The sequence below is a fragment of the Camelina sativa genome, chromosome 7, assembly GCF_000633955.1.
Source record: "Camelina sativa cultivar DH55 chromosome 7, Cs, whole genome shotgun sequence".
NCBI classification, from domain to species: domain Eukaryota; kingdom Viridiplantae; phylum Streptophyta; class Magnoliopsida; order Brassicales; family Brassicaceae; genus Camelina; species Camelina sativa.
In genome coordinates this window covers 32,543,390-32,555,901 of record NC_025691.1, presented here as the reverse complement: position 1 = coordinate 32,555,901, position 12,512 = coordinate 32,543,390, and the positions used below count along the sequence as shown (strand labels likewise).

Here is a 12,512-nt window from a genome sequence, read left to right as displayed (position 1 = left end):
AAAAAAAAAAAAAAAAAAAAATGTGTGAATGTTAATGTTATATTCAGAAATATTAATTTCACAAATAAGAACGGGATTATAGTAATATAACGGGATGAGATGAGACGACCCACATAACCCAACAGCAAATTGTGAGATCAATGATCGAAGCCTATCTCACGCCGGACCATCGCCCGCCACGTCATTACATTCCATTTTTTGGCGGGCCCTTAATTCCACTAATACAGGCTCAAATTCTACGACTTTTTTTGGTTTGTTATTTTCTTTTCATTTACATCAATTTATCTAAGATGTTATATATTATTTTTATATTCTTTATCTTAAGATGTTATATATTATTTTTCTATTTTTAAATACAATTTAGCTTCATAATATTCAAAATAAGATATTAACTAGATTTTAACCCATGATACACCACGGGTCTAAAATTTTTATTATTATCTATAATTTATATTGTATTTGCTTGTTAAATTGTGGTTTTATTTGGTTTTTTAATTATTATAACAAAAAATAAAGGATTTAAATACATAATAAGTAATTTATAAGCTGTGATTAAGTCATATTTTCATAATGATTTACTTATTTTACAAAATCTTAGTTAAAGTAAGTTGATTTGATATGTCAAATATTCTAATATTAGTAGTGTTGACAAATAATAAAATAAGGATTTAACCCGTATTTATGCATTTGTGATATTTTATTAATTGCAATATGTCTTCTTTATAACCCGTCCTAATATATAACAACATTGTATAATATTTTAAACCTTTTATAAAAGCTTTTATTTATAATATTTTAAAGTTTTTATTAAGTTTATATATATATCAAAAATATGATTTTTAAAAAAGAGAATCAAAGTTTTTATCTATATTAACATTTTTATCTACATTAAGAATCGAAGCTAACATGTTTTGAAAAACAAAATAGGAATTAAATTGTTGTTTTCTTTGTTTACAAAGAATTTAGACATAGAATATCTTCAAAAAATAATAGAAGGTGTCATTAATATAATATAGCTTCTATTTCCATAAAATACTGATTGTCATTTGTTACATTTCTAGTAGGAATGGAATGTAAAATATTTAGGAAACAAAATCTGATGTAATTGTTAGTTTAGGAAATTTTCTAGAGGCTAAGATTGTAAATAATGTTTTAAATAACTACATTAGATAAAATGTACTTCAAAAATGTTAATATAGATAATACACGAACTCAGTGTTTCCATTAGTTAGGCAGTATATATATTTGACGCGGGTTCGTCTTCAAGAAGATACACGCACTTTGACAATAATTAAGGGATGTCTCCTCATTCATTTTCGTTGTAATTGATTATATGAACACAAATACATACATATTCTTAAAGTGACCTATGTTTTTAACTTTAAAAAATGACTTCTGAAGTCTTTCTAACCTTTACTTTCAGCTCCACATAACCAAAAGACGACTTAAAATATCTCACACCAGTTCAACTACACCGGCTACGTACAATTAGTCACTGGTAAAACAAAAACTATAGTAAGTAGTAACCAATCTAACCTCATTTATTCATGATCACTCTCGCATAAGTTGCTAATAGCCTAATACAATTATATTTTAAGAAAAATCTATATCAGACAAAGTTCTCTGATTAGTTGCATTGGGTAATTAGACCAAATTTATTATGTTTATATAAAAGGGATAAATAATGTTCGATCGTTCATAAAAGAAAAGAAAATATATTATTAAAACTTTGGACAGTCTCCATCAAGAGCTGGTGGGTGGTAATGGAGGTTGCCTCTCTCTCTCTCTCTCTCTCAAAATCTTGCTTGAGTCCCCTTATTCGCCTCTCTTTTCCCCCGAAGCTTTTGCAACAAATAAAGTCTCTCTATCTCACTCCTTGTGTTATGAAAAGGACATAGAGAGACTATGATTGAGAAGGAGAGAGAGACAAAGTAGTATAGATTATTAGGACACGGTTGTCTACTTTTTCATGTGTCTTCTTCTCTCTTTCTTATTCTTATTCACAATCATCATCGTCTGGTCTTCTTTATTTAACCCTACTCTTTTTTCTCTTCTCCCATCTTCTCTCTCTCTCTTGGGATCCGATCTCTTTCCGGTGGATATTCCCGATGATAACTGTCAAATCTTTTCCATTTGCATAACATCTCCTTTTAGGGGTTTCTCTCTCTCTCTCTCTTTCTGATGAGTACTTTATAGTGTATTTCATGAAGTATCGATCTTCCAAGTACAAGAGGAAGATTCAAGTTAACCTAGTCACATACAATAGCTCAAATCCTGAGCTTTTTGAAGGGTTTGAGTTAAAATCAGCCTGTTTTTTGAGGTATAGTCCATCTTTCATATCCTCTCCTTTATCTCTATGTTTTTATTTGGATTTATTGTCGTCAAATTTTACCATTCAATTTTCTTGAACATTTGCATTTTAAAATCATTTTCGTCATTATAATGAGCATGATCATCGTCCTCTTATCCCACTCAATGTTGCTGATGTTACAAGTTAAGCAAAATATCATCCTTAAGAGACTCGTGGGGGTTTGATTTTTCCCTATGATTTTGCTTTATGATTGGTGGCTTAGAGATATTTCTCATATTTTTCTTCAGTCTTGACTTTATTTACTAATATAAACGCAATTATGTCAGTTGATCTTTGCAAGATAATATATGAGAGCATGGTTAATTGGAGACTAGCTAATAATTATTTCATATCATCATAAACAGGCGGCTAATCTCAATACGTACGGAAAAATAAAGATTAAAGGATGAATTCATTTACTCAAGTACCACCTGGCTTCAGATTTCATCCAACTGATGAAGAACTTGTAGACTACTACCTAAGGAAAAAAGTTGCATCAAAGAGGATAGAAATCGATTTCATCAAGGACGTTGATCTTTACAAGATTGAGCCATGGGATCTTCAAGGTTATCCTATCATCTATCTTCAGTGATGATCCATGTTTTGATAGAAAGGCTGACAATTATATTGTTTTCTTTGTAATAATTTAGAGTTATGCAAGATAGGAAACGAAGAGCAAAGCGAATGGTACTTCTTTAGCCATAAGGACAAGAAATATCCCACGGGAACCCGAACCAATAGAGCGACGAAAGCAGGATTCTGGAAAGCCACCGGAAGAGACAAGGCTATATATATAAGACATAGTCTTATTGGTATGAGGAAAACACTAGTATTTTACAAAGGAAGAGCCCCAAATGGACAAAAATCTGATTGGATCATGCACGAATATCGCTTAGAAACAAATGAAAATGGAATCCCTCAGGTATATACGTTGATCCAAGCTCGCACATCTTAACTCATAATTTACTTGCATAAGGAATTAAGCTCCCCTAAATGTATATATAGGATCTTTCTTAAATAGTTTTGTTAATTTTTTTGAGTCATTCACTTTTAGAGTGCATTGGAATAGTTCACATCAAGAATCATAACATCTATGTCCAGTATATTCAAAGTGTTTTGTTAAACTCCCTGTAAACATATATAGCTTACATGTTATTTTACAAATGTAACTCAAGAAGTCAAACAAATGAAAACCGGTGATCCTTCTTTGGTCCAAAAGTTTACTAAAGTTTGTTACAATTATTCATAGCTTAAATGTGTTATCACAAGTTCAATAAACACTTGTTGCAATATCCAAATTCGAATCTCATTGGTCACTAAAGTTTTTACTTATATATATATAAGGTAGAAAAAAAACACATATATAAGTGATGGACAAGTGTGTGCATTTGTGATGTTGTAAATGATTTTTTTATGTGATATGTGTGTAGGAAGAAGGATGGGTGGTATGTAGGGTGTTCAAGAAGAAATTGGCGGCAACAGTGAGGAAAATGGGAGATTACAATCCATCGCCATCGCATTGGTACGATGGCCAGCTCTCTTTCATTGACTCCGAGCTCGATTCCAGTTCTCCACAACAGTTTATTCCCAATCATAATTATAACCTCCACCATCATCATCACCAGCTGAAATTGCCTTGTGGCCTCAATGCGTCTTCAGCTTATGCATTCAACAACAACAACAACAACAACAACCCTAACTTGCGATGCAAGCAAGAGCTCGAGTTACATTACAATCACATGGTACAACATCAACAACAAAACAATCATCTTCGAGAATCTGTGTTCCTCCAGCTTCCTCAGCTCGAAAGCCCTAACAGTAATTGCAGCTCTCTACCTTATGGATCAAGCAACAACAATAAAAATACAAGAGATATTGGTAACTTGCAGCAATCATCAAATCTATCTCATGAGGAACAACTGCATCAAGGGAATCAAAGTTTCAGCTCTCTTTATTACGATCAAGGAGTAGAACAAGTGACTACTGATTGGAGAGTTCTCGATAAATTCGTTGCTTCACAGCTTAGCAATGAAGAGGCTGCAGCTGCTGCTTCTTCTCATCAAAACGACATCAAGATCGACACAAGAAGCACTGCCTATGATCAAGTGCAAGTGATAGAGAATGATTCTGAAAGAGTTGTTGAAATGGGAGAAGAGTATACAAATGCTCATGCTGCTTCTACTTCGTCGAGTTGTCAGATTGATCTCTGGAAATAGTGATAAAAGTGAAGAATATGCAAGGATGAATATATATATATATATATATATATATATATATATGAAAACTACATATGCACACTAGTGCTGTGTAGATGATGGTGGACACAGTCTTATACTTAAAAGAAGAAAGGGGAAAAACAAGGAGTTATTTCCCGGATTTATATATGGAGGTTTTGTACATAATAAAAACCTACAACAACTATATGGTATTGTGTTTTGATTATATTTTGTTATATTATTCACTATATGTTATACGCACACATGTATGTGTGTATGTATGAATCTATATATGCATCTCTAATTTTATATATAAACCATATATGATTTATGATTTAAATTTGAGACCAATTTTGTATGAAGGGGACACCTACTTCTAAATAAAATGTATACTTGTATATTTCTTCAATTGTTGTATACTCATTTAATTAATGTCTTTTTTTTTTTTTTTTTTGTTCTTCTCTCATGATTATTTGTTTGTAAATGTTCTGAAATCCAAACAATCACATCAGCAAAAAATTGTATACCCCTTTATATTAAAAATCCGTTTATTGTACTTACTACTTACAAAACCCAAATTTAAGAGGTAACATTATATACTTCGCTACTACTTTTATTAGCTAGATATCACCATATATATATATATATATATATATATATATCACACTTGCTTAAAAAAGAAAACAAGAAGTGCAAGAGCAGTAGAACAACAACAAAAAAGAAATTAAAACAATAAATTCATTCTTATACTTATATATACCAAAGTTAGTCGTAAATAAATTACCAATTGACTTTTATTAATTTGGATTGACTTACATGCTTTGAGTTGTCTTTGATCATGAGAACAACTTGCAAGAAGTTTGAAGATTTAGAAAGCGAAACCCAGAGAAAAGAGTGTGAACTAGCTAGAAGAAGTAAATATAAAAAATATGGCGTGGTGAAGAGCATTTGGAAAGAAAAAAAAAATGGTTATGACATGTTGGCTCGAGAATATAACATATATAGAGAGACAAGCCGTGTTAAAAAAGGAAGATAACAAAAGCGTGCTTTGTCGATCATTAGATATATTTTGTAATTATAATGTTTATTTCAAGGGAGGCAGAAAAGACAATATTACTAGAATACTAGTGTTTGTTGATTAAAAGTTCAAATTAGGTTTCGAGATGGATAATTTGCATAGATCAAATATATATCAAAATTTCGTTTTTGTGTGTGTGTGTGTGTGTGTGTGTGTCGGAAATACGAATCAAAATCTAGTTTCCTAATTAGAAAGATGCATGAATCGATTTTTTCACTTACAAAAAATAAGTATTTGGGATTTCTAACCTAACTTATATGAATGAGATGACTAATAATATCACACGAATCTTTTTCTTTTTAAAACATCAGAAAATATACTTATGCTTTCCAATAGCAACTATACATACCGTTATGGAATGATATATGATTTTTTTTTTTTTTTTTTTTTTTTTTTTTTTTTTTTTTTTTTTTTTTTTTTNACAAAGGAATGATATATGATTTAGCTAAAATTTTTAGGTATGAATGATGATCAGTTCATAAGAAACATCATTATTTGGGCGTGCTCTGTGGGATTGACACCCCTATACGGTTCCTGTCTAAGCCAAAGCCTCGGATAAAATCCACCTTTTAGTTGCTTCAAAACAATTAATAAAAATTGACCATTACTATTAGACATTTTGATCTCAATAACTTAGGGGAACAACACACTATATGAGACAAAACCATGTGACGTTTTATCATTAGTGTTTTCTTTTTAACAAAACGACATTAATGTTTTTTCTTAATTTGGGCGTTTACGCCACAAATGACAAAATCCCAAGATCCAAAGAGTTCTCTTACTAATGATAAATAAGGAAACGACAACAAAACGTTTCTAAGTTTAACTATAAGCACAGTTCGGTAAAATATTCGTTAGATTTGTTTGGTTTCCAAAAATCTGGATATTTGTAATTTTACAAAGCAAATCAAATACGAAAAATTGGTATTCACCAATACTATAATTTAAATAGGAGAATATCCGCTCCACCCCGGAATATACAAATGCATATAAATATAGATAATCATATATATATATATATATATATATATATATATATATATTATATTTTTATCTTTTTATAATTTTCTAATCATCAAATTAATTATTTAAACTACTAGTTTTAACAAATAAATAATTTTGGTAAAATATTACTATTTTTGGATTAAATTTTAGGTTTTCTATATTTTAATTTTAATTTTAACATTTTCTAAAAATAGATACTTAACGAATCAAGTATCCGGCAAACAGTTTGAATTTTAATGTAAACAAAATATTTTCAAGGATAATACAAGTAAATGTTTGATTATATTATAATTTAGTGCATAAATTCATTAAGTGTAACGTTGAAAAGATATTTTTTTCAATACCTTAAAAGGTGTTGATTAGTTCTACGGCTATATTCATAAAACGGTGTGTAAAATAAAAATTATTTTATGGGCCTAATATTGCTTAAAATATTGGGCTTAGAAAGAACAATTGTGTCTTATCAACTTAACAACGTCCAGTTAACTTCCCCCCTGCTTTAATCAGAGAGAAGAAAGAAACCCTCGTTGCGTCCACCAAATCTGAGGTAAAAGATTGATTCTTCTCTCTGTTCCTCTCCACCAATTTGGTAATGCTCTTTTGTAGTTCTTCCTCTAAATCAAAATTTTGGGTTAATTGTATTAAGTTTGATCTCTCGTCTTAGCATTTCCTTGTTCCTGACGTTAAAATTTTTCCTTTTTGATTGTTTAGGTTTCGTTTTTTAAAACCATTGATTCGATTCGCAAAATGTGTTATATGTATCATTGATCGTGAGCTTTACCCATAGATCTCTCTCTTATTGATTTATTTAATGAAAGCATGTGTGATGCAAATTTGATTCAATTCCTAAAGTTGCTTCCTTTTTTTTTTGGGTTTGATGCATCTGTAGTGTTGAAATCTTGGTTTGGTGGTGAAGACAATGCAGTTCAAGAGAAGATGTGTGACAGTTTACAGAGATTTCCCTGAAGGTTGTGGTGTTCCTTCAAGACGTAAATCATCCAATGCTGATGATGAGTTCTTAAAGCAATCTGTGTTTCAGGTAAAGAAGAGTCATGATTACATTGTTGTGAGTGACTTTGTAAGAATGTCTAAGAGCTTGAAAAGTTGGTTTTTGAAATGTTTTCCTGCAGGCTCATGGATACTTCCCTGACATAAAAGAGGCATCATCAGATCCTTGGGAGACAAAGACTTCTAGAATTGACGGTTTGAGGGAAGATGGATTGATTCTTGAATCTAATGGAGGTGTTAAATATCATCAAGAGGAAAAAGGTATAGGAGAAAGAAGGGAAGATAAGCAAAAGAACACGTCTTGGGTGAAGAACAAAGCTTTGATGAGTTCACATAACTCAACTTTTACACAAAAAAAGAGAAAAAAAAAGTGGAGTTGCGACAGGTGTTATGGATACCTCAAGGAGAAGTATTGTTTTGGGACTCTCAGCTAAGCCGAATTGCCCTTGGACACACCCGAAGAAACGAGTAAGAAAGGTGAACCTACTTGTCTTCTTTAGTTTGTTTCTTCTTCTCAATTTATGTTACTTGGTTCTTGTTTATATGATTGTTAATGTAGTGCAACCATTTTGAAAATGCAGGCGAAGAATCAGGTTACTCTCAAATCAAGACTCTTTCTTTAGTTACTTTTATAAACCATAGGTTTGTAGAAGTAAGTACATTACTCTATTACATTACTACAGGTTTCAGATTAGATGAATCTGAATACAATATCTCATTTGTGTAGCAGAATTTGACTGACTTGTTTTGTTACAACTTTGGTATATTTTTCATCTGATTTTTTTTTGGTCAACAATCATATTGACTCAATGAAGGGCTGTTCAGTGTTCAATTCTGATAACCAAAACAAACCAATGGACAAAACCGAAAAATCGAATTCGAAACCATACCAAAAAAAAATTGACCAAAATTGAACAAACCAATCCCTGTTTAACTGAACACCACTACTTAACAAGAAACTCTATCCAATCTGAACTGAACCGAACCCGAGGTTAAAATACAAACCTAATTTGTTTTCTCAATGTATTCGGTTTGATACAGCAAAAAAAAGATGGGACAAAAACTCTACCCAATCTGAACCGAACCGTGGTTTAGACACACACCAAATCCGTTTTCTCATTGTACAGTATTCGATTCGATTAGGTTCGGTTTGATACAACAAATAAAGATAGCTAAACCGAAACTAAACCGGTTTTAATTCCCATCTCTTTCAGCAAACACTTCCGTTTATTAGGATTCTCTGAGTCAGACCAAAAATCAAAATCGGAGAAACAATGCAGAGATCGATTGCGATGACGGCGACGAGGCTTCTTCATCGCAATCTTCTCTCTGAAGGTAAACCTAGAACCGCTCCGTCTTCTCCTCCTTCGTTAAGCCATTGCAGTTCCTGTTGTTGCTGGGTACGACGAGCTTCTTCTTCTAGCGTCAATGGTATTATTGATTTGCGAGAGAGATTAAGCAAAACTCGGCTTCGCGATATAAAGCTAAACGACGCGATTGATCTCTTCAGCGACATGGTCAAATCTCGTCCTTTCCCTAAAATTGTAGATTTCAATAGATTGTTATGCGCCATTGTGAAGATGAAGAAGTATGATGTTGTAATCTCTCTAGGGAAGAAGATGGAAGTTTTAGGGATTCGTAATGATCGTTATACGTTTAACATTGTGATTAATTGTTTCTGTTGCTGTTTTCAAGTCTCTCTTGCTTTATCTGTTCTTGGCAAGATGTTGAAACTTGGTTATAAGCCTGATAAAGTCACGTTTGGGTCTCTTGTTAATGGGTTATGTCGTGGGGATAGAGTCTCTGATGCTGTTTCTTTGGTTGATAAAATGGTGGAGATTGGATATAAACCTGATATTGTGGCTTACAACTCGATCATTGATAGTCTTTGCAAAGCCAGACGTGCTGATGATGCTCTGGACCTGTTCAATAGAATTGAAAGGAAAGAAAGGATAGGGATTAGAGCTAATGTTGTTACATTCACTGCGGTTGTTAAGGGTCTTTGTGATTCAGGTAGATGGAGTGATGCTGCTCGGTTGTTGAGTGATATGATCAAGAGGAGAATCGCACCTAATGTGATTACTTACACTGCGTTGCTTGATGCGTTTGTGAAAAACGGAAAGGTTTTGGAAGCTAAAGAGATTTTTGAGGAGATGGTACGAATGTCTATTGATCCTGATATTGTTACTTACAGTTCGTTGATCAATGGACTTTGTATGCATGATCGCATAGATGAGGCCAACGAAATGTTTGATTTGATGGTTAGCAAGGGTGTTTTACCGGATGTGATGAGTTACAACACTCTTATAAATGGGTTTTGTAAGGCGAAGAGAGTAGAGGATGGGATGAAAATTTTCAGTGAGATGTCTCAGAGAGGATTAGTTAGCAATACAGTCACTTACAACACTCTTATCCAAGGGTTTTTTCAAGAAGGTGATGTTGATAAAGCTCAAGAATTTTTTAGTCAGATGGATTCTTTTGGTGTCTCTCCCGATATTTGGACCTATAACATTTTGTTAAGTGGTCTTTGTGACAACGGGGAGCTAGAGAAAGCATTGGTGATATTTGAAGATATGCAAAAGATCGAAATGGATCTTGATATTGTCACGTATACTACTATTATCCGAGGAATGTGCAAGACTGGTAAGGTTGAAGATGCTTGGGGTTTATTTTGTAGCCTCAGCCTCAAAGGATTGAAGCCTGATGTTGTAACATACACGACAATGATGTCAGGGTTGTGTACGAAAGGTCTACAACGTGAAATTGATGCTCTGTATACAAAAATGAAACAAGAGGGGCTTATGAAAAATGACTCCACGCTATGCCTTAGAGATGGTGACACAACCGTATCAGCCGAACTTATCAAAGAAATGTTGAGCTGTGGCTACGCACCATCCTTGCTTGGAAACAGAAAGTCTGCCTGTCGCAACAAAGTTGTGTCTCCCTTGTAAGTGTTACAGGGATTTGTGCATTTCCACTGTGTCGATATGTTCGGATTTTGCTGTTTCAGCGGTGAATAAATCACTGGCACTTGGTGTTTCTCTGATTCGAGTTGAGAAATCCTCAATTGCTTCATCCAACCATTGAGTAATGGTGGTCAGTGAAGTGTTACCGAATGGAGATTCTGATTCCTGATTGGAGATTCTGGATTTGGGTTGTACATTTCAAGGAATTATCTGGGAGGATTGTAATCTGTGATCACCAGCAGGCAGCAGTTCTATCGATGGTGCTGATTAGCGTTACTTCATCTTCTCCTTTTCATCTCGCGCTAAAGGTGAAATTTCTGTCTTTGGTAATCAAATCACATTTTATAGTTTGCTCGTGCTGGATAAATGGTTCATGGCTTCATTTCTCTTTTGAATGGGTTGAGATCGTTTTTACTACCAGGTTGAAGTTGTTCTGGCTTTTCTGTTTTGATTGAAACTGGTATGCAAAGCTATGACGTCTTAAGTTTGGTTAGCGTTAGAAACATTATAGAAATCGACCTCCAATACATTTTTAGTATCCCTCTAAAAAAGGGATTCTTATTATCAGGCTTTCTTCTATGCAACTCATCCCTGATTCATGCTTTCTTTGACTCATCTAGCTTATACATCACCGCAAATTCTTCTGTTTTGAGGATACACGTATCACTCACTCAATACCAATGGAAGTGTTACTGTTGATGAACTCTTCTTATCAGGCTTTCTTCTATGCAACTCATCCCTGATTCATGCTTTCTTTGTCTCATCTAGCTTATACATCATCAAAAATTCTTCTGTTTAAGTATCACTTACTCAAATTACTGTTGATGAACAGAAATACATGAATAATCTTTTGCTGTCTTGCGCTCTCTGGGGTGCATTTTACATTAGAGTACTAAAAACCGGGTTTGGCTACGCAATGCAGGAAAAGCAGAGGAATGTAGGAAAAAGATGTATGCGGCTCAGCTTGAGGAAGAATGATCACCACTAGGTTTCTCACAAGCTTATCATGATTCCTCTCTTTGTACGTAAACATATAGGAAAAAAATGCTCTGCCAGAGGTTAGAGAAAGCCATGATGTTGTAATAAAAGGCAAAGCTTCTCACTTGTAAGAGAAATATCTATTTCCCTTGTCAATGTTATCTTTTGATCTTCCTAGTAATTTGAACTAGAAAACGTAATAAACAAAGAGAATGCTTGTGTTGTGTTGTGTGTGTGAAGCCATCAGGGTTTGTTCCTTTTCAAGACAAAAACTACAATTTCTACTGTTTGGTTGATATACTAACAAGTAACAACCCACAATTTTGTAAAAACTTTTGGCTTGCCGTCTGATATTTTTCCTGTGTTCAAAATTTTACATATGAGTAAATAAAAATTCTGAATTGTTATATTGAAAATGAGTAAAATTGATTATTGACAAAAGGGTCTTTTAAAAAAAGGGAAATGACACCCACACCCACTTTTTCCTAAAGTATTATCACAAAAACCCACTTTCCACTCATGGTATACTTTCCCAAGTTTTTTGCTTATGTGTTCACTTTCCTTTTACATTTTTGCCCTTACTAACAACTTACCTCTCTTTCTCTCATTCTTTTCTCTCTTTTTCTCTTCTTTTTTGTTGTTAACACTTTAACAAAGTAAAATATATTTATTTGTTATCATAAAACAAATTTTCTATTTATTTATATAAAATATGTTATGATTATATATTTTCTACAATTTAAGATACATATTGTTATATTTTTTATGAATTTTTAGATTATACAGTATCCATCAGTCGTTGAACATTTGTTCAATTATAAGTGGATAATCAATTGCAGTATTGTTAATAGATAGTTACTTGTGTTTATTCATACAAAATATACATACATAAATTTGGTTAGATCTTTATC

General features: G+C 32.9%; 2 protein-coding genes and 1 long non-coding RNA gene across 5 annotated transcripts; all 3 read left to right on the top strand.

Annotated features, from left to right (window-relative positions):
• Nucleotides 1,928-5,389, top strand: LOC104703880 (NAC domain-containing protein 26-like). Its single transcript, XM_010419968.2, has 4 exons — nt 1,928-2,320; nt 2,716-2,916; nt 3,001-3,272; nt 3,781-5,389. Exons 2-4 carry the CDS (start codon nt 2,757-2,759, stop codon nt 4,564-4,566), a joined length of 1,218 nt encoding a protein of 405 aa, XP_010418270.1. The 5' UTR covers nt 1,928-2,320; nt 2,716-2,756; the 3' UTR covers nt 4,567-5,389.
• Nucleotides 7,122-8,467, top strand: LOC104703879. Of its 3 annotated transcripts, XR_002032608.1 has the most exons (5): nt 7,185-7,238; nt 7,361-7,419; nt 7,539-7,688; nt 7,780-8,134; nt 8,239-8,467. It is a non-coding gene; the product is annotated as an uncharacterized LOC104703879 (long non-coding RNA). The 3 variants fall into 3 exon arrangements; XR_754252.2 differs by lacking the exon at nt 7,361-7,419 and having other exon boundaries at nt 7,122-7,196; XR_754251.2 differs by lacking the exon at nt 7,361-7,419 and having other exon boundaries at nt 7,176-7,238.
• On the top strand, nt 8,911-11,782 carry LOC104703878 (pentatricopeptide repeat-containing protein At1g62680, mitochondrial-like). The gene is made up of 2 exons (XM_010419967.2): nt 8,911-10,931; nt 11,546-11,782. The coding sequence occupies exon 1, from the start codon at nt 8,932-8,934 to the stop codon at nt 10,606-10,608; it is 1,677 nt and encodes a 558-aa protein (XP_010418269.1). The 5' UTR covers nt 8,911-8,931; the 3' UTR covers nt 10,609-10,931; nt 11,546-11,782.

Bases quoted from the DNA above. Each gene is read 5' to 3' on its own strand.
- LOC104703880 (XM_010419968.2), top strand. From the start codon at position 2,757: ATGAATTCATTTACTCAAGTACCACCTGGCTTCAGATTTCATCCAACT. The intron at 2,917-3,000 runs GTTATCCTATCA...GTAATAATTTAG, and splicing joins TGAGCCATGGGATCTTCAAG to AGTTATGCAAGATAGGAAAC. The intron at 3,273-3,780 runs GTATATACGTTG...ATATGTGTGTAG, and splicing joins ATGAAAATGGAATCCCTCAG to GAAGAAGGATGGGTGGTATG.
- LOC104703878 (XM_010419967.2), top strand. From the start codon at position 8,932: ATGCAGAGATCGATTGCGATGACGGCGACGAGGCTTCTTCATCGCAAT.